Source organism: Cavia porcellus, unplaced genomic scaffold (assembly GCF_034190915.1).
Source record: "Cavia porcellus strain 051 isolate PalLab524CR breed Dunkin Hartley unplaced genomic scaffold, mCavPor4.1 scaffold_32, whole genome shotgun sequence".
Classification (NCBI taxonomy): Eukaryota; Metazoa; Chordata; class Mammalia; order Rodentia; family Caviidae; genus Cavia; species Cavia porcellus.
The window spans coordinates 44,427,317-44,449,090 of NW_026947515.1; the positions used below are offsets into that span (position 1 = coordinate 44,427,317).

A 21,774-nucleotide genomic window follows, 5' to 3' on the forward strand; every position below is an offset into this window, starting at 1 on the left:
TTTTTACCGTACCTCCCACAGTGGGCACACAGGGAACACAGCGTTTTACACCCTCGCGAGAGGAAACGAGCTGCCCGTCTTCAGCTTCTGTCTATAGAGCGCTATTCACGATACCACCTGCTGAGAAAAGTAGTATGAAAGCGAAGGGGCTTCTGGGAATTGTAGTTCCGGGCAGAAAGCGGCCAGTGGGCCTTGTTCCTCACAGTGGCTTATCACGCATGCGCAACCCCGAGCTGGCCCAAGAAGTTCGTAGCCTTTGTTAGGGCCGGGAGGGGAGGAGAGTTGGTTGGCGGGGTGTTGCGCCTCGCAGCTCCACCGCGGAGGTCGCCTCCGGGCTCGTCCTGTGCAGAAAATGGGCTGGAGTGTACGGACGTGAAAGGGCCCTGGCCGGCAAGCCTGGAGCCGAATACAGTCACGTTCTGGCTGGAATCCCTCCCCCGAGACCAGTTGAGAGCGGTGCTGGTGGGCGCGCTGCGGGCCAGGCGGGCGCAACGGAGCGGGGGATCCCGCGCGAGCGACCCGAGTGCAGCTGGAGTCGTCTGTGCACGTTTTGCCTTGACTGCAGCCCCAACACCATCTCTTCAGACAATCGTTACCGCCTCTCCCCTCTCCCGGGACAGCTCCGAGCAGGAGGGACCGTTTCAGGGATGCTGTCCCCGGGTTTGCAGGCTGCAGCTCCGTGAGACCGAGGCGGCTCCGCGGTGAGGAAGAAACCCGATCCCATCTGACCAGACCTGTGCAGAGACCCCCGAGGGGCGAAGGAAAGGGGCATCCTGCCTGCTGGGACTTCTCGCTACTTTGCACAGAGAGGTCTGGATTTGAGTGAAGAGCAGCATCTTCGAGACATGGAGGAGGTGGTGATCATGGAGTCAGATTTGGTTCAGATGCCTGAGAAAAGAGGTAGAATTGCTCAAGTGTTGGAACCTGTGGCGTAGCAGGGTGGGATTCTTCCCCCAAAGGGAAAATGGTTGCCTAGGGTCAGATGGCTTGTTAGAGAGGTGCTGTTTGTCTCCACCCACAGTCTTGGGATGGATGGATGCTGTCTGAGTGAGTGTGGAAGAGTTGGCTTGGGGACACACACACACACAGAGACACACTCCAGCATGGTGCATAGTAGAGCTTTCAAAACGTCCCCAAACGTGAGCCAAATGTTAAGTTTCTGAGCTGAGTATAGCCATAGCGACTTTTTTCACGTTTTCTTCCTTCCAAATGATTATCCCATCCTACTTCCCTATCCATCACAGTGGGACGAATTAACGATTGTGGCTGACAAAAATATTTCCACACACCTGTTATCCCACTTTGTGTAATTTTCATATGATTTCAGTACAGTACGTTTTTTGTTTAATGTACAGAGAAGACAGGCACTTCCGGTGCTGGGTGACCAATGTTTTTTAAACTTTGGTCAATGGTTTTATGCATCAGAATGCCTCCTGGGCTTATTAGATTTCTATATTGCACCCCAGATTCTACCAATGATGATTACTGTCAAGTAAGATCTAGCAATTAACATTTTAAGTGGACTTTCATAATAATTTTGAGAACCATTACACCTACTTCTGTACTATTTTTGTAGGTTAAGCTGGGAAATTATTCTAATTTCTAGATCAGAGAGTGTCGTCTTCCAGAACATGTTGATTGTAGCAACTGAATGTAAGTCCCAAGTACAATTTCCACCATCTGGGAGGTGATAGGTATTTGGGGCTCCCTTCAGTCTCAGTGTTAGGAGGGAGCCCATTTGGAGGGACTGTTAGACTTGGAAGTGTGAGTAGCTGGATAAATGTAGTCTGCATCATTATTGCTTTCTTGCCCTTTGCTCTTTCTTCCCAAGAGGAGAACACAGAGGAGAAAGAAGAGGCAGCTCTGCGTCTCACGGCGAGATCCCAGGTGAGTGTACCTGCTGATGACTGAAATCCAGTTAACTGAGTTCATGTCTCAAGATGCCAAAGAATGGACTCAAGGATGTGGGAGATGAGTAGAAAGAAAGTTCATTGGAGGAAAGTTCCTGAAAGCAAGAGGGGACTTGAAAGTGTGTTGCCATGGGACTCTGTCTAATTGTGTACACCAAAATGACTATGTCTTAGACCATTGTGGGCCAAGCTGAGGTCAATCAATTGGGTTACAAGGAAGAGACTTTGACTAGAATTACGCCTGTAGAAACTCAAGGCAAAAAAAGCTGGCATGTATGTATCACCTTGATTTGACCACTTTCCTGGGCCAGAAGATCCCACCAATTTAACAGGGGACCCTTGTTTATCAGACCTGGGAAGCCCTTGGCCTTGGCCATTGTGTCTCCATTTTGGTGCCTGCTCTTTTGTCTCAGGCTTTATCTTGCCTTCTGCTGACTTCCTCTCGGGACTAGCTTTTCCCTAGTTGCATGACCCACCGCCTGTGGTACAGGTTCAAACAAATGCTAGAAAAAACCTAAAGGCTTAAAATTTTAGAATTCAGTCCTGGGTGTGTGAATACTGACATGATATGCCTATAACTTACTTGTATATTATTGTCCTACCTCTGAAAGAGTAAGTATGGCAAATATTAAGATTTGTTGGATTTAGATGGTGGTTGAAATATGGGAAGTCATTGTTTGACCTTTATATATGTGATACTGTTAAATCTGCTAAACCATTGGTATGGTTTGAATCTTCTATGAGAATTTTAAAAATCTGTCTTTTATGCATTACTTTAGACCTTATTTGATGCTAACTTTTCAACTTTATTAGTAATTTGGCTATTTTTTATGTCTTACTATATGTTTTTTTAAATATGGCTTTGATTCTCACTGACTTGGCAGGAAAAATGGGCACAGAATATAAAGATAATATTACTTCCCTTCCCAAATTCATTTCCTCATCTCTCCCAAGCAATGGTAACAGGCTGATACATGTTTTTCCATATTTGTGTTGAGTCTGCAGTATTATATTCAGGCTTGTGACATATTGCCCATTACACTGCCAACCTTGGAATAATACTTTGTTTCGGGTAATATGTTCTCTAGGCTTTTTTAAAAACCATTTTTAAAGGAGATAATGCTCATTCACATCTGGCATGTATATTTCAATTTTTTATTGCTGTGATATGTATAATCCTGTTTCCTATGTATTCTTTATCTTTTTGTGCAGTGGTTTACATATTTGTTGGAATTTTTTTCCTATTGTTTGGCAGTTAATTTCCACTGAGTGTTGATTTAGGTATTCTAAGGTCAAGGTCATTTTTTTCTCATGTCTTTTATATTTAATGGCTACTTAATGGTTTTACATTTTATTTTATTTTTAAATGATGATTCTTTTATTTCTTAAAGCTCACATTATTTCCATTATGTAAAGTTTGCTTTAAAAAATTATTAAACTCAAAAAATATTAAAAGTAATGGAGGTATCTTTCATACTGTTTATCCAGCTTCTCAACAAGTTAATGTTTTACTTTGTTATTACTGGTTTTTCAAAATTAGGCATTAACACTGGTATAAAAATGTAATCCCAGCTGTTTTCAAACTTTGTTTTCCTTTATTTTTGTTCAACTTGACTTGTTTGTTCTGCACATTTACTTACATAATTTTTTTGATGAAAATGTTTAAAACTATGACATTTCCTTGTAAGTATAGTGTTAGTTATTAGACATTGTGTTTCAGATTTTTTTCATAATTATTTTTATATCTGACATGGTTTTTCAGTTATCGATCATTATTCTGTTCTATTTCTATTTGGGAATTTACTGAAATTTACTTTGTTTTTATAAATACGTCATGAATGTTTATCTATCTATCCAGTTATAGCACTTAGCAACCTGGGAATTTTTACGTCCATTCCTCATGGAATTACTTACAGGGACATATTCAGTACTGATATGTTTCTATGAATGTACAGCTTTTATATTTTTGATCTTATGACAGTGATACAATATGTCAGATTTTAAGTTATAAATGATCTTAGAAATTATAATCTCAATATTTTACATATAAACATTTTTTAATGAAATCTGTAACCTTAATTAGTTTGTTGCAATCATTTTCCAATTTAACACATTTTAACTTGAATTAATTCCATGTTAACTGGATTTGGTACTCAATTTTTTACTCAATAATTTCTCCATTTGCAAGTTGTTTATTGTAGTTCATCTTCTGAAAGTTACATTGATTCTTCAAGTATTTAATAGGACTCACAGGAGAATTGCCCGTGTTTTTATTTTTGTCTACCTATATTTAGCTTACTTTGCCAAATTATACTGTTGGCTCATTGGTTTATATTTTAATACTTTATTTCCCCCTGAAAAATTGTCATCTTTCAGTGGAGCCACTGTTAACTTACTTCACTTAATTCTCATGTTGAGTCTGACACAGTATACTTTGGCTTACAATTAATACTCAGTGACTTTACATAGAATACTCAGAATTTGACAACTGTTAGAATATTTACCATTTCTCTGTTGAGTGTATCTCAGACCTTTGCTCCAGTTTAAGCATAATGGTGAGTAAAAGGGAGCCTATCAAGTGAAGCAGAGTAAACAAATATGTTTTGTCTTAGGAAACAATGACATTGAAGGACGTGGCCATGGACTTCACGCCAGAGGAGTGGGGGAAGCTGGATCCAGCACAAAGGGATGTGATGCTGGAGAACTATAGGAACCTAGTCTCACTTTGTAAGAACGTATGATTGCAACGCTTAAGTATCATTTCGCCATTGAAAATGAAGTAGCTTAACACGTTTTCAGTTTTACATTCAGAATGTGTTATTTAATTTTAATCACTTAGCTTGACTTTGTATGAGCTTTCTTCTTTTTCTTCTTCTTCTTCTTCTTCTTCTTCTTCTTCTTCTTCTTCTTCTTCTCTCTTCTCTCTTCTCTCTTTCTCCTCTTCCTCCTTTTTTTTTTCTTTGAGGCAGGGTCTTGCCAAGTTGCTGAGGCTAGCCTGAACTTGCAATTCTCCTGCCTCAGATTGGTAGTTACATTAGTCTTTCAGTTAGAAAGCTAAGCAAAAAGAATGATTCTGTCCTGGGAGTTGCACAAATAGGGTCAGATGCTTATCAGAAATAATCATCGAGCCATAGACAGAGCGTATTCTCTGGGCTATTCTGGATCTTGTGTTCACCACTATATGTGTGCAGACACATATATGTGTATTTGTAGAGGGGTGTAGGGGGCTGTGTTAGCACTTCCCAAATCACATGGAATGAATCTCTCAAGAAAGTGATTTCCAGTAACTGAAAAAGGAAGAGAAATTTTTAGAAAACAGAAACTGTAGTTGCCATGGTCACTATCTTGTGATCCAACTGAGGTCCAGTTTTTTTTTTCCATCATTCATAACGTAAGTACTAAAATTCAAAGTTACGCAAAAATTTCTACACATGTTAAGAAAATTAAGAGACATTCTCTTCTTTGACAGACAACAGCATTTGTCTTTACAAATGCAGTTTAACTCTGTATCAGGCTTAGCTCCTGCTGCATATATTTAAAGATCCATCTTCCCCAGATCCTCCTGTAATGTCTTGTCTTTGTAAATTGACAGACTTGTCTTTGTAAATTATCTTCCAGGGTAGATCTTTGGGACCATTTTAAATAGCTAAGTTCCATTTCTCTTTACTTTCTTTCTTTTCTTCCAAATAAACAGGGCTTCCAGTTTCCAAACCTGAAAACTACAGTTTGGACAATGGGAAGGAACCTTTGAGGTTTGAGAGAAAAGCCCCTAAACGCAGTTACTCGGGTGAGTCAGGGAATCATCTTCAGAAATGTGCAACAGGAGAGTGATTGTCCCTTTTGAGTTCTAATAAAGAATATAAGAAATGCTTATGTGCCATTGCTTTAAAATGCTTTATTTTAAATTTTTTTTCCCAAAGGGCAGGGATTTTTATTGTTAATTTTTGTTTTTAAAAAGAAAAAATGATACAGAATTTCAAAACAAGATAATAGATAATGGTTAATACATTCATATTGTTATCTTGGAAGTAGTTACTCATATTACAAGAGATAGGCATGAAAAATTGATCAAACAATATAATCACCTTTCTTTTTGATGAATATTTTAAATTTTAAAACATTTTAGATACATAAAGAAATCCAGAAATAAAATAGTATGTATTCATCACCAAGATTAAAGTTTTGCTAATACTTTACTTTGTGTCTCTTCTTTTTTTGCAGTGTATAATATACATAAAAGCATCACAACTATACAATTCTGTGAACTTTAACTAGTAAAACACATTCGTGTAATTAGTACCCAGATCAAGAAAACAACTTTGCCTGCACTTCTAGGAGCATTCTAATACCCTGTCTCCATCACCTCCCTCCACCACCTCCCTCCATCACCTTATCCTAACTTACAACACCGTAGTTTAATTTTGGACTGTTGTTGAATGATATGGCATATATTCTTTTTTTTTTTTTTTTTTTTTTTTGTCTTTTTCGTTTTTATCGGTACCAGGGATCGAACTCACGACTGTCTGCTTGCAAGGCAGGCACTTATGCCGCTGAGCTAAATCCCCAGCCCCATGGCATATATTCTTGTGTCTGGCTTCCTTCTCTGAACATTAGCGGTAAGATATATACAATATGGTGTATTATAGTTCACTGTCATACAGTCTTTCCTTACATTAGTATTCAAGTTCATTTAGCATAGTTTACCTGTTCTCTTAAACATAGGCAATTGGATAGTCTTCAGTTTTTGTTTATGTGAACAATGCTATTGTGTGTCCTCTTTTTTTTTTTTTTTTTTTTTTTTTCCTAGCTTTTTTCTGGTACCGAGGATGGAACTCACAACCTCGCGCTTGCCAGGCAGGCACTTATGCTGGTGAATTAAATCCTCAGCCCCTATTGTGTGTGTTCTTATGACTTGTCTTTTCATGAACTCATATATGAAATTCTGTTGTGTATATACATGCAGGTACAGTTGTTGTGAGCCATAGGTTAGGTGCTTGTTGATTGTTGGTAGAAATTGCTAAAGAGATTTTCAAGGTTGGCATATCAGTTATGTTACTACCAGCAGAGGAGGAGAGTTCTAGTTGTTCACATGCTTATCAACACTTAATATTACCTGATTTCATTTTACCATTCCTTTGGGTTTGTGACACATTTACTTTTTAAGGAAGAAAAAATATTAGAGATTTAAAGTCCTTTCATTCTAAGTAAGCACTATAAGTATCTCAAAGATGATATGAATCAGGGCTGGGGATTTAGCTCAGAGGCATAAGCGCCTGCCTTGCAAGCGCATAGTTGTGAGTTCGATCCCTGGTACGGATAAAAAAAAAAAAAGATGATATGAATCATTCTGTTTGCATGTGTATATATGTCTACAAACATACACATATGTACATAAACTAATATATATCATAAACACATGTACAAATAATATGTATGTTTTACTAAGCTTTTAAATCTGATTTTTAAAATTTAACATTGTATTTTATTAATCTATATTAATTTATAATGATGTGTTTATTTTAGCTACTCTGCAGTAGGTCCACTGTGTGAATAAACTGTACCCTTTTTTTTGCCTTTGGTGATAGAGTTGTAGTGATCATCTCTGCATTGACTAATGCTCATTTTGAGAATTAGGATTAATTAAGATAGATATCCAGAGAAGGATTAACTCACTCCTGAAGTATTACATATTAATTTTACTAGAAATTATCAAGGTCCTACCACCTGTCCTAGCTCATATTTGATGTTTTTAGGTTTTTTAATTTTGTAAATCTGGTGGATGTGAAGTGCTGTTTCATGCTTTTAAATTTGCATTTATCTGAATAGTGAGTTTGAGTATTTATGATGACTTGCTCTTTAGATTTTCTCTTTGTGAACTATCAATCGATGGTCTTTGAACAGTTTTAAAAATTGGTCTATTCACACCTTTTTCTTGATTTTGTGGATGTATTCATACATTTTAAATTTTATTACATGACAGGCAGCATTACAGATCATTGAGAAAAAGTTTCTTCTGATATTATTTTGATTTTATAATGTCTTGAATTTTTAAATTTTAATGTCAGATTCATTGAATTTTTTACATATTTCCTTTTTGTTAATCTATATCTCAGTTTCACAAACATATCCTATTTTTTATTTGCAAATGTTCAAATTTTGCATTATATGTATTTTTGCATGTTGTGAAATAACAAACTAATTTTATCTTTCCATCTTTACAGTCTATAATCAAGTATTATCTATTAACCAATCTTTTATCACTGATTTGTAATGTTATCTGTGTAGTAGATCCAATTCCCCTATGTATGTAGATGTGTTTCTGTTCACTCTGGTTTACTTGTTTATCTGTGCTCTAATACCATACTGTTTTAATTACTATAATTAACGTTGTGTGTGTGTGTGTGTGTGTGTGTGTGTTTATAAATTATTTCTGAATGTTCTTTACAAAATTTTTTCCATTTGAAATTCCTCTTGCTTTAAAATCTTTCCCTGTGATCATAGGTACGTCTGTTCCTCCTTGTAGACCTGTCAGTGATTTGCCTACTGGACACTCTTCTTTTTTTAGAGTATTGGAATTTGTTGTTTTGTTTTGTTTTGGATATTGCTGTTTTCTTAGTGATTTATAAGAGCTCTGGAGGTATTTACCCTTCGTTACGTTACAGATTTTCTTTTAGATTTTTACCTTTCAGTTTTACTATACTTTTTGGTGTACAAAATTAATGTTATACTCTTTTATTTTCTACCTTTTAAGTAACATTTAAGAGCCTTCCTCATTGCAAGATTATATAAATATTTGTTCCTACTTTCTAATATATTTGTCCTTTCATTTTTCCTTTAAGTCACTCACGTATTTGAAATTGCCTCTTGTTTTTGGATGTATCTTGTTAGCTTTCTTTGATGAGTAATTGCATTTTTACTTGATCAAGATTTGATTTTAAATTGGGCCTAATTATGCATAGCTGAAATCCCAGCACTCTGGAAAACAGGTGAAGGAGAATCAAAAGTTCAATTTCCCAAGCGCTTGCTTGACAAGCACAAGGTTGTGAGTTAGATCCCCAATACCTAAAAAAAAACACAGTTCAATCTGAGGCTGGCCAGCTTAGTGACATCCTGTTTCAAAATAAAAAATTTTAAAAAGGCTAGGATGTAGCTCAGTGCAAAAACCTTGGCTCAATCCCACTACAATGTAAAATCTGAAACTATAACCATAAATATTCATACTCTACTACATTAACATCTGTATTGATCATTTGGAAAGTACTGATTCACTAAGTTAAGCAGATATTCTAAAACTTGATCCTTTGCATTGTATAGTATTTTTTTAAATTACAACTTTTAATGACAATACTGACTTTAGGAAAGTCTTCACATTTTAGAAACCTGTCAAGTTTTCTCTGTAGTTAATTTTCTAGAACTCGTCATTTCTGTCTGAAAGCTCGGATTTTATCAAACACTATAATTTGTTTTCCTTGAAATGACAGATTCACCTTATTCATTCTTGAGAAACCATGTGCCAGATTCTCAACTTGGATAACACAGTCTGTCACTTTTCCAAGTAAAAATCACGGTCCCTAAGAAAAGTAGTTTAGCTCACAGTTCAATTACACAAGTGTTTTTCCTTACAACAGTCATTACACACTCTGGTAAAACCTCTTGCTTTATGAATATTTCTTATTTTACCAACCCAAAATTTTCAAAAGGTATGTACTCAAGGATTGAAACTCAGTGAACTAATAATGTTTATTGCTACCGTAGACATTTTAAAAGGAAACTGATTATAATGTTTATTGCTTCCGTAGACATTTTAAAAGGACACTGATTCTGTATATCTATAGATATAGATATACACAAGTGTATAAATTAATATATTTATATATACAAGGTAGAAAACAGTATAATTACTAATAAGTTCGATGTTACTGTTTTCATTCTTATTAAGTTGTAAGCAATTTACCACCACTACTTCTGCAATATCAGTGTAAATATGAAGACATTATAAAAGATAAATACCGTGTAAGTATTATTTTGAAGTTAGTGTTATAGCCTTCCATGGGTCCACAGACTGCTGCTTTGAGATCTCGGTTTCTACTTATCTATGTTGATTTATATTTTACTTAACGAACCTTTAGAAAGCACTTATGCAGTGTCAGTGTTTAGTGGCATGATAAATACTCTAATGCTAATTAAAGTCAATATTATTATTATTCTTCATGAAGTAGATACTGTTATTACTGTTATGCATAAGGAAAGTGAAAGAGATATTGAATTATTTGCCCAAGGTCACATAGCTAGTAAATGGCAGAGTGGGAACTCAAATTCATGTGTTCTGACTTCAGAGTCCATAATCTCATTCACCATGCTTCTCCTGAATGTCCTTCTTACCTTGGGGTTTGTGTACATATTATTCCATCCGTCCGGAATACTCGTGTCAGTGCTTTTGTGCACTAGAACACTAGTACATGCAGAACACTCACCTTAATCCCAGCTCACCTTCCATTCTGCAGAGCGATTTACTTTTTCAAGGAAAACTCTCCCTTCTATTTCCCTCTCTTGTTTTCTCGTAACATCATTTGCCTTTTATTTCTTAATGGTTTCAGTATGTCAGTGTTAAATTCTCTCTCCTTCTGTCTGCATAGGGATTGTGTTTGTTTAGTCCCAGAAACTAGCATAAAGCCTAGATACTTGCTGAATAAAAGAGATACATATGTGAATGCAGATTAATGAATAGAATTTATTTGTGTTTATGGAATGAGAGATCTAACTTATCTTCTTTTAAATGTTTAGTTGTCATGGCAACATTTTGTTAGAAACCAGCTCTTCATTCAGTGACTAAAATGATTTTCCTATTTTTATGTGTACTATAAGAATGTAGTTTTATTTCTGAATTTCCTCTTCTACTTCACTGATGTATTTATTCTCTTGAACTGTTGTTTAAATTGTTTCATCTTTGTAAAATAGTTTTATATTTGATACAAAATTGTAATGTTTACATTACACATATTTAAAGAGACTTAGCTTCTATTTTTGCCCTGTCCTTTTCTGACATTTCCCTGTAAATGATCCTTTTTATTAGTTTTTCATTATACCTTGCATTTAAAAAAGTACTAAATATATCCTAGAGATCATAGCAATATACGGAGATTATTTCTATTTTGAAAAAGCTACATACGATCCAATTTGTTGTATATATTATAGTTCATTCAGTCTTTTTTTTTTTCTCTGTGTTAGGTATTTGGAATGTTGCTAGTCTTTGGAGGTCTTAATTGATATTATAGTGAATATCCTTTGCATGTATCATTTCATATATTTGTGTTATGCCTTGGGTAGACCATAGGAGATTTTTAATAGAAATATTATAAAACTATTGTTAGGAAGATTACACTGGCAATAGATTTATAGCTAATCATGAGCACAATTAAAAGACTGTAAACTTAGGAATCATAACTATTCTACAGTAAGATGCTAACTGCCTTAATATTTACTATAGTAGGTATTCCATAAAAAAGTATTTTCTCTTATCCTGATCTAGTATACATATTGTCTCTCATATATTGATATATTGCTTTATCAATATCCCTCTTTCTCCTACATTTCTGGTCATCTTTTCCCTCTTCTGACATTGCTGCATAGTTTATACTCATGTTCTCTGCATATACTATTTGTTTTCTCCATTTGCTTCTTTTTTGGAAATAATCTAGTAAGAATCAGACCCATGTATTCCTTGAAAGAATGCTTTTCACCTTCATTAATTCTCACCTATTACAGAACTACGTTTTTGTTGAGCACAGAAAAATGAAGGAAATTCACATTTCCAATGTTTTTCAGACATGGAAACTATACCTGAGAGCAAAGATTCAATTTCAGTGCAAGAATTTTCCAAAGAGTCACATCAGGATGTAATAATGGACAGACTAACAAGAAATAACGTCTATGACTCCACCTTGGAAACAGCACTTGAATGTGAAAATTGGTTAGAAAATCAGCAAGGAAGTCAGCAGAGACATTTGAGAGAAGTGTTCACCCACATGAATTCACTTGCTGAGGAAAGAAATCATGAGCATGATATATATTGGAAAAACTTCAGTCAAAAATCTGTCCTTATCCCTCAAGACAGAGTTCCCAAAGGATCCTATGCCTTTCATACACTGGGTAAAAGATTAAAGCAGAAGTCAAGCTTAAGGAAAAAGCAGAGAACCTATAAAGAGAAAAAACCTCATAAATGTAATGACTGTGGTGAACTCTTCACTTACCATTCAGTGCTTATTCGACACCAGAGAGTCCATACTGGAGAGAAACCTTATACCTGCAGTGAATGTGGGAAATCTTTTAGCCACAGAGCTAATTTAACGAAACACCAGAGAACTCATAATAGAGTTCTCTTTGAATGTAGTGAGTGCAAGAAAACCTTTACTGAAAGCTCATCCCTTGCAATACATCAGAGAATTCACATTGGAGAGAGACCTTATGAATGCAGTGAATGTGGGAAAAGTTTTAATCGAAGTACACATCTTGTGCAGCATCAGTTAATTCATACTGGAGTAAAGCCTTATGAATGTAATGAATGTGACAAAGCTTTCATTCATTCATCAGCACTTATTAAACATCAAAGAACTCATACTGGAGAGAAACCTTATAAATGTCTAGAATGTGGGAAAGCTTTCAGCCATTGTTCATCCCTTACCAAGCATCTGAGAGTTCATACTGGAGAAAAGCCATACGAGTGTAGTGAGTGTGGAAAAACCTTTAGTCAGAGCACACACCTTGTTCAGCATCAGAGAATTCATACAGGAGAAAAACCCTACGAGTGCAGTGAATGTGGAAAAACTTTTAGCCGGAGCTCAAATTTTGCAAAACATCAAAGGATTCACATTGGAAAGAAACCTTACAAATGCAGTGAATGTGAAAAAGCTTTCATTCATTCATCGGCTCTTATTCAGCACCAGAGAACTCATACTGGAGAGAAGCCTTTTAGATGTAATGATTGTGGGAAGAGTTTTAAGTGCAGTTCATCCCTCATTAGACATCAAAGAATTCACACTGAAGAGCAGCCCTGAAAAGTTACCGAATGTGAAGAAATGTAAGTTGGCTTTATCACTGTTAAATATCTGAGTGTTTAAGTGGAAAACTTATAATATACATCGGATTTACCTAATATATACTCACCTAATACATAATTTTCCTCTTAGCTAAGATGTTCTTTATGTCTGTTTATTGGATAATTATAAAAATATCTAGCTATAAATCTTAAAATGCTAATCTTCAACCTCCCAGATTCCCACATGTGGGAATTCAGGAAATCCCCGAGAAGGATATCAGTGTAAGCATTGTGAAATCCAATTCTCCACTTTTCATGTTTGTGCCAGAGCCCATTGTAGCTCTCCTTTTGGAAGGAAATGATGTTGTAGGTTAGTTTGCATGCTCATATTCTTGTCATCAGGAAGATAAAGAGTTGTTATTCTGACTCCAAAGTAGAAACCCACATATGTATAATAGCATACCTTTAGAGAATGTTGTTTCTTTTATAATATGAACCATAGAAATTATAAAGGTTAAGTGTTGAAAATTGCTTAGGATTCCCTTCCTTTCCCTGAAGGCTTCTGTCTAATTTAATGACTATAAGTAAAATGTGCTTACAATAGGTTTTAAATTACGTTCCTGTGAATTGTGTTGCTTATGTATTTAGCTCATTGTTACCTTTCTGTTGAGAAGGTTTGTCTTCATTTTTCAGTTCCTTTTAGTGACTGAAGTAGAATGGGTCAAAATCTTAACTGTATTCGTTGATCTTTGCTTATTCTTGTCATTGATTAAATCATTCATTTTCTAGAATCAGATTATCAAGGAGATTTCATTTCACTATATTACTTCTGCAAAGTTTACTGTGTCATCTTTAGAAAAGCTTTCGGGACATTCAGTCTGAAAAGTTGATACGTTCGATGTATTACTTTATTTAGGGGCCCAGTCAGAAAGAAATCTGAAGCACCAGAAGGAGACACCAGAGCATACCTTCCTGTTGGGTATGGAAAAACCTCCTGGGACGATCATCAGGATCCTAACGTGAAGATGAAAAGCTTCCCTTCATGAAGAAGTTGCCATTTCTCTGGCCTTCATGTTTACATACATTGTTTTTGAGTGTCTGGTTTGTGTTTATTCCTAAGCCATTAAGAAAATGAACAAGGCATGCTGTCAAAATGATATATTAGGCTAAGTTACATGGTGACCAAAGACTAGTGATGAGATTGGAACCAAAAGCCTTCAAATAAATATTTAGTAAAACACTATATGTATGTCAGTTTTGTATTGTTATTCTATTACATATTACGTCTTATGTGAAAACTATGGAAAATTAGAAAATTCACAACAGATTTCCTCTCCTGGATTCTATCTTTCTGTCTGTACTTTTCTCTCCTCCCCCATATCATTTTAAGCTTGGAAGTATATACACCTGGGTCTGCTCCTAGAGGTACCAATAGTGAAAAATAACTAGCTATTTCCACTAAATGTTAGCATCTTCTTTTATAAAGACTCAATTTCTCTATAGCTTATAAAAGAGTCATCGGGTGAGGAAGAAGGGGAAATATAAACATATTTATTGAGAATCGTACTGAACAGCTCCATTTAATTTACCATGATAACCAGTAATAGGATAATACAGGAGGTTAGAATCCTTTAATTGGTGTATAATACGTGACTGCCTCAAAGGGAAATTGATCTGATTGCTCTGAGGATAGAGCATATTATGGACAATGTTGACAATCTCCAGATTTTTCCAATGATAGAGAAATACACATGCTGGAGATTTAACTCAGTGGCTTAAGCACCTGCCTTGCAAGCACAGTCATGAGTTTGATCCCCAGTAGGGAAAAAAAAAAGTGAAATCTAGGAAACATGTGTTCCAATAACTACATTACAAAATTAATACAGGATTGCTATATTCTCTTATTTGACACCTCTTCCCATGATCCCAGCAGCTCTTAGAATAATTTTGAATAAATAACTATGGAAAATAGTATTGGTCTATTTTGTATTTCTGTAAAAAATACCTGAGACTTGATACTTCATAGAGACAAGAGGTTTATTTAACTATAATGGAGCTTCAAGAGCGTGGACTATTTGACTCTTGATAACATGGTGAATGACAGCTTGGTAGTGGATGTCAGTCAGGCTTATTTACCTGCTTTACAGGACTTCATACAAGCACAAAAATGCAGTCCCAGGAAAAAAGTATTAATCTTTTTTAAAGGCCTGATCACCTACCAGTGGGCCCCACTTCTTAAATTTTTCCATTTCTTGATAGTGCCACACTGGTTACTGTTCGGATTCAGCTTGATATGACTACAGCCAGCTTGAATTGATGTCATCATGGTTGCATCTGATTGACCCTGGTTAGTTTTCCTCTAGTTTTTTCAATATACTATAAATAGACAAAATTTTTGGAGTTACAGAGATTTACAGATTTATAGTTAAGACCCTGAGGCTAGCAATGAGCCTGTTCTTTGATACTAGCTTGAGATAACCCAGGTACATTCCACCTTGGATGAAGTCACTTCTGTCCTGATCAATATGGGCACCCATAGTTCTGACCCTTGTGGAGATCCACCTGGTCCAATAGCTGCCTAGAACCATGGTTCTATAAGCAAATTCCCAATAAATTGTACTCTGCAATCCTGGGATCTGCCTGCCTCTTTTCTTTGGTCTCACTGAACCTCAGGGCTGGTTCTCATACTCCAGATGATCAAAATTCTAATGCATAAATCTTTTGGAAAAATACTTATATCCAAACCATAATGCATGTGAAATAAATCTTTCCTTTCTCTTGTAAGTGCCACATCATAGGCTCCAAAGTGATAGACTATATTTGGTTCACTTTTTTTATTATAAAGAACATGATGAAATTGGCACAAGATACAAAATGTATATTATAGTTAAGAGCTAGGATGTTCCCTGAGGCTTCATGTGATCACAGATGGGACTTTTGAAAGATTAGGTCATAGGGCACTACTGATCAGTGAAATAGTCCAGAGGAAAATGTGCTGTAGGAAGTGGACCCTGGTCAGAAGAGACAGGACACTAGGAACATGAACTGGAAGAGTGTATCTCCCTGCTCAGCCATCCAGACACTCAGAAGAAGCTGAAGCCATGATTTACAGGGGTCCAGCTTCTCTTCCAGCTAGCTGCAGCCTTCACATTCACTAGATGCTGGTTTTACGGGCATGCAGAGTGCAAGAGATGGGGTCAGGGAGGTTTCCACCCAGATTTTAGAAGGCCTGGGAAACTAGGCAGTGTGTTCCTGAGAGGCCAGTGCATAAAGCTGTGAGAATAAAGCCAAAAGTGGAGATCCTAGGAAGCTGGACAAGCTGGGAACATGTAATGTTTGCTGAAGACAGCTGTAAGCTACTAGAAAAGTCAACCCAAAAGAAGCCATGAGGGCTACACCCAGCAGTGTCATAATGACAGGGTCAGCCCCTTTGGAGTTCACACTTTTGCCCCCAGGTGCCAGACATGAAGTTTATGGGATGTAATGTTGACCCTGCAGGGTTTCAGTCTCCTCTAGGTCTTTTCTATCCTATCTCTGTTTTGAAATGGGAATGTGTACCTTGCATAATTTTATGTCAACAGTGTTTAACATACTTTGTGATTTTCACAGGGGCTCATAGCTAAGAGTATGCCTCAAGTATCTCCAGAGAATACTTTTGACTTGTACTTTTCAGCAATGCTGAAACTGTTAAGATTCTGTCAGTTCTTAAAAGATAGACTAAATGCATTTTGCATAAAGAAATGAATATGAGTCTTTGTGGACCAAGTGTGGAATGTTGTTGCATAGATCTACAATGTCCCTCAAAGGCCTCTTATGTTCACAGGTGGAACATTTAAAAGCTGATTAGATCATGGGGTACAGTAGTCATCTGTGAGTTACAATGGATGAATGAATTCACAGCTAGTTTGCTCTTGGAGGTGGTTCCTGGCTGAAGAAGGTGGGTCACTGGGGACGTCATCTGGAAGAGTATTTCTCTCTTTTTGGATTCCTCTTGCTCTCTGCTTCCTGGCTGCCATGGCATGAGCACATGAGCCACTTTCCTTTCTGCAAGCCCGGCTATCATGCTGTACCTATACATAACCCTGCCAATGTAAAATGACATTTCTGAAACTGAACCAAAATAAACTACTCCTCATTGAAGTTGGGAGTATCAGTTACTGTATTCTGTGGTGGCAATGAGAAAGAGACTAAGACAGTGTAATTTTGATAAGAGACAGAATCTCTGCTGTTTGGGAAAATTGCACAGATTTTCCCAATATAATGACTTTCCACTTCCTCTTGCAAGAACAATCATTTAAGCAAAGATGTAACCTAAATCTAATCTTATATTAATATAATGTTTGGAATTAAAGATTTCACAAACATTTCAACAAAAACCTCTATCAAAATTAAATCAATGTTTGTCAAATTTTAACACATTTTATTGCCTTTTTGCAGTATTTGCAGCTATTATAATGCGTGAACAAAGTTCATTTTTCCCTCCAACCTTTGAAAACTTAACCATATTTACTCCAGTTTTGTCTTTTGGCATTTTTTCCACATTTTTCCACAACCAGACATTTCACTTTGAGATAGAATTATTCCTTTTTTCCCCACTTGATAAGCCAAAACTACATCCTGTTTCTTTTCATACATGTTTGGAGGTCCCCAAGTCCATTGTCACTCAGTAAAAAGATCCACAGGCTACAGTAAATGGTCAAACTAAAGCTCATTAGAGAATACTCAAGGTTTTTATTTGGTGCTAGACACACAGACACCCTCTTGTCTAGCATGAGCCTAAACCCCACACTTCCAGAAGGACAGCAGGTGTTCGGGATAAACCACGTTGTGTAAAGAATTCAGGAAGTGTGTGACACACTTACCAGTTCTGCAAATAGCAGGAACCACCATCCCAAGTCAGAGTTCCCAGACACCACCACTACTAGTAAGCAGTCCTTTGTAAAGATAGCACTCTTGGGCTTGCTTTGTTAACCCTGTACAATTTTATTGCCACTATATTTCCTATATGGTCCCATACTACTCAAACACTCACAACTACTCATATTAATCAAAAATTTGCTATCCAAGGTAATTAACTGGGACATAGATGATCAAGAATGGTCCACAATTCACAGAAGCAATTTAGTAGATGTGAGCAGAATTCACAAAAAACACACAGTATAACCTACAACCACGAGTCATTTTTACACCATGAAACAACGAAAGTAAACACATATATATGGAGGAGGGCATCCTAAGTCTGTCCACAAAAAAGAATCTAGAAGCAATAACTATCCAATTACAATGATCCAGGATCTAGGTGACCAGGACCCAATAAAAACACTAGACATTTACTGATGTTTCAATGGGCTTTCTTGTTAAATCACATTTCTGATCTCTTTCTCCACTTAAAGGAACCAGGGTTCTCAGAGGATTCTAGCACTAAGGGAAGGAAAGTCCAACAGTAACTGGAACATCTTATTCTGGAAAATAAAGTATTTTCAAAATGATGATTAGATCACAAAGACATAAAAGCCTACCTAAAGTGTGGTGATCGCTGGCCACATGTCAGATAATTTGAGGAGCAAAACAGTTGTTACCATAATGCATGATAAGTCATTGATAAAATAGTAGTCCATAAATTCACATGGATTGTAAGTAAACAAGACAGAGGGTCTTTGCTTACCGCAGAACACCCAGTGCCAGCTGGTGAATGTACAGGCAGTGCTGGTGCTAAAAACCAGTATTTTGCAGCTATCACAGACCACTTCAAACTAAATCTGAGAGGAAATTTTGCTCAAAATTTTTCAGATTTTTGATTTGAGGGTTAGGGATGCACAGCCAGTATAGTCTGCCCAAATACTGTATTCCAAAATTTGAAAACTTCTAAAGTGTATAGCAACGTGGTCTCAGGCATTTCAGGTAAAGATACTTGTATTTTTTTAAAGTGATATTCTTCAAATTGTTAATGTTAAAAAAGACAAAGAAATGCCTAAGAACTGTTCTAGATGATGCATGACAACAAACTAAAGATTGTTTTCTCTAATCCTGTGAAGTATGCTATTGATACTTTGATTAGGATTGCTTTAAATCTGTATAACAATTTTGGGAATATTGGTTCTTTCTACCCAGGAACAAGAGATATCCTTTCCATTTTCTGATATCCTCTTTGGTCTTCTTTACACATCACTATAGTTTTCAATGTAAATGTCTTTTACTTCGTTCATTAGATTCCTAGGTATTTAATTTTTTAGATGCTATTGTGAAAGGCATTGTTTCTCTAATTTCTTTCTCGGTGAGTTTATTTGTGCACAGGAATGCTATTGAATTTTGAGTATTGACTCATATACAGCTACACTACTGAATTAGATTAAATCTAGAGATATTTAGGTGGAGTTTTGGGGGTGCTCTACATAGAGTGTTGTTAATCTGCAAATAATGACAACTTAACTCCGCCCTTTCCTACTCATATTCCTTTTATTTCTTTCTCTTACATTAAACAGAAGCAGTGATAGTGGGCATCCTTGTCTTATTCCAGGTTTTACAGTGAAAGCTTTCACTTCTTGACTGTTTAGTATGATATTGGCTGTTCATTTATCTGAGGTGGGTTTTATCAGATTGAGATAGAGACTGTCTATTTCAATTTCCTGTAGGGTTTTTATCATGAATGAGTGTTGGACTTTGTCAAGTGCTTTTTCTGCACCTGTTGAGATGATTTTGTGGGTTTCATCCTTGGTTCTGTTAATGTGGTATGCTACACTTACTAATTCGTGTATTCTGTATCATTCCTGCTTAGCTGGGGTGAATACTACTTGGTCATAGTATATTGTCTTCCTGATGATCTGCTACATTCCATTTTTCAGTATCTTATTGAGGATTTTTGTATCTATATTCATTAAGAACATCTGCCTGTAGTTCTCTTTTTTGATTGTATTCTTCCCTGGTTTTGGTATCACGGTGGTAATACTTGCTTCTAGTTTGTAAGTATTGCTTCCCTTTGAATTTCATTAAATACATTGCATATGAGTGACAGTAGACCTTCTCTAAATTTTCTGAGAATTCAAGAGCAAATATGTCAGGACTTTGGCTTTTTTTTGTTGGTAGGTTTTTTATTACCTCTTCAATTTCATTGACTGATATTGGATCATTTAGAATTTTTATATTTTCTCCACTCAGCTTTAGTGATTCATATGTATCTAGGAATCTATCCATTCTTTTTGTGTTTTCTGTCTTTTTAGAGAATACGTTCTCAAAGTAAGTACTGCAGCCCCAGTATTGCAAAGATTAAAGACTTTCCTTTGAAAAGACAGCCCCAGAGCACAATTTCTTTTTTCTACCATTATTTTGAAGGTAGTAAAATACAACAGAACAAGACAGAACAATTTCTCTATTCAATATTTTGTTTTGATAGGTTTTGCGATGTTCTGTATTTGGTTTGATTTTGCTACAACTGATTGAAAAGACAACTATTGTGAAGATAACGAGATACACTATGGTACCCATTACTGTTATCCTGGTAACCTGCTGTGAAGTTCTGTACCAATTTCACTGCATTATCTCGATTGGCTTTGGGGGTTTCAGTACTACTGTAGACTGAGAACAGAACTTCAGGCCATGCAAGAAAGAATATTTGGCAGCAGAGGTACATAGAATGAGAGCACCATTAGGGGTTTTTTTGGTGCAATTGAGAAATAATGAGAGAGATAAAGAGGACTTTATTGCAGACATGGGAGGGCTGCAGAAGAGTGTAAGATCCCTCCAAAAAACGGGAATCTGAGGACCAGTTTTATGGAGTTGGGCTGGGGTTGGGGCACTTGGTTGGTTGTGGAGTCTTGGAACTGGACAGGGCTCAGTGCATGTGCAAAAAGAGAATGGGGGTTATTTCTGGAACTAGAGTAAGAACACAGAAGTTCCTTTTGGAGAGATAAGTTGTTTTGGGGAGCCTGGCACCAAGTTGGGCAAATGTCATGTTAGAGATAGCTAAGCCCCAAACTGGCAAAATCTATCAGGCATGGTTGGTTTTTCCTTCTAGAATCTGGAGCAAACACAGGCAAAGGCATGGCCACCTATGTACCAAAATGACCCCTGGACTTAAATGTTTTAACTAAGTTACAAAGGCCCACCTGTCTTTATAACAACAATCTACCTAGTGCTTCTAGGTCATCAGCCCATATTTCCATAATTTATATTCATTCTTAACATACTGCTTTCCCTTCAGGGCAAGATTTGTGTAGATTACTTTGGTGTTCATCACAGCCAGTGAGTTTCCAACACAGTGCAGGTTTATAGAGTTGTTATGTATTCTGTCAATTTCTTAACCTAAAAATAAAGCCAAGCTGAATGGGACTCTAGAGCTGTAGAAATGTAGAACTCCTTGGCTGCCAGGAAGGAAAAGTGGATAGTCTTGCCTGGTGCTGCAGACCCTTGCAGATGCTTCCATTGTGTTTTCTTGATGCTCTTGTAAAAGATCAGTTGATGACATAGGTTTAGATCTACTCTGGGACTATTCTATTCTATTTTACTGGCCTATTTCTGTTTATACCCTAGGACATGCTGTTTTGAGTACTCTAACTTTGTAATGTAATTTTTAAAATCAGGAAGGGTGATGCTTCCACATTTATTTTTCATTCTTATTATTGCATTGCATATTCAGGTTTTTCTGCTTATAAATAAAATTTAGAATTTTTTTATATTTCCTGAAAAATATCATTGGAAGTTTGATAAGGAGTTGTAGTAAATCTGTAAGTTGCTTTGGATAGTATGGACATTTTAACAATATAGGTGCTTCCAATCTGTGACCAGGAATATTTTTCTGTTTATCTGTGCTTCTTCATTTTCTTTCATCAGTGT

General features: G+C 36.4%; 1 protein-coding gene across 2 annotated transcripts; it reads left to right on the forward strand.

Annotated features, from left to right (window-relative positions):
- The first annotated feature begins 205 nt into the window (after window positions 1-205).
- Window positions 206-14,188, forward strand: Znf286a (zinc finger protein 286A). Of its 2 annotated transcripts, XM_023563527.2 has the most exons (6): window positions 207-900; window positions 1,832-1,887; window positions 4,523-4,637; window positions 5,605-5,697; window positions 11,736-12,987; window positions 13,862-14,188. In XM_023563527.2, the coding sequence occupies exons 1-5, from the start codon at window positions 846-848 to the stop codon at window positions 12,962-12,964; spliced, it is 1,548 nt and encodes a 515-aa protein (XP_023419295.1). In that variant the 5' UTR covers window positions 207-845; the 3' UTR covers window positions 12,965-12,987; window positions 13,862-14,188. The 2 variants fall into 2 exon arrangements, with proteins under 2 accessions (XP_023419296.1, XP_023419295.1); XM_023563528.2 differs by lacking the exon at window positions 5,605-5,697 and having other exon boundaries at window positions 206-900.
- Window positions 14,189-21,774: the final 7,586 nt, after the last annotated feature.

Excerpts from the sequence above, each read along its gene's own strand:
- Znf286a (XM_023563527.2), top strand. The coding sequence starts at position 846 with ATGGAGGAGGTGGTGATCATGGAGTCAGATTTGGTTCAGATGCCTGAG. Across the intron at positions 1,888-4,522 it reads GTCTCACGGCGAGATCCCAG|GAAACAATGACATTGAAGGA; the intron begins GTGAGTGTACCT and ends GTTTTGTCTTAG. Across the intron at positions 5,698-11,735 it reads CCCTAAACGCAGTTACTCGG|ACATGGAAACTATACCTGAG; the intron begins GTGAGTCAGGGA and ends AATGTTTTTCAG.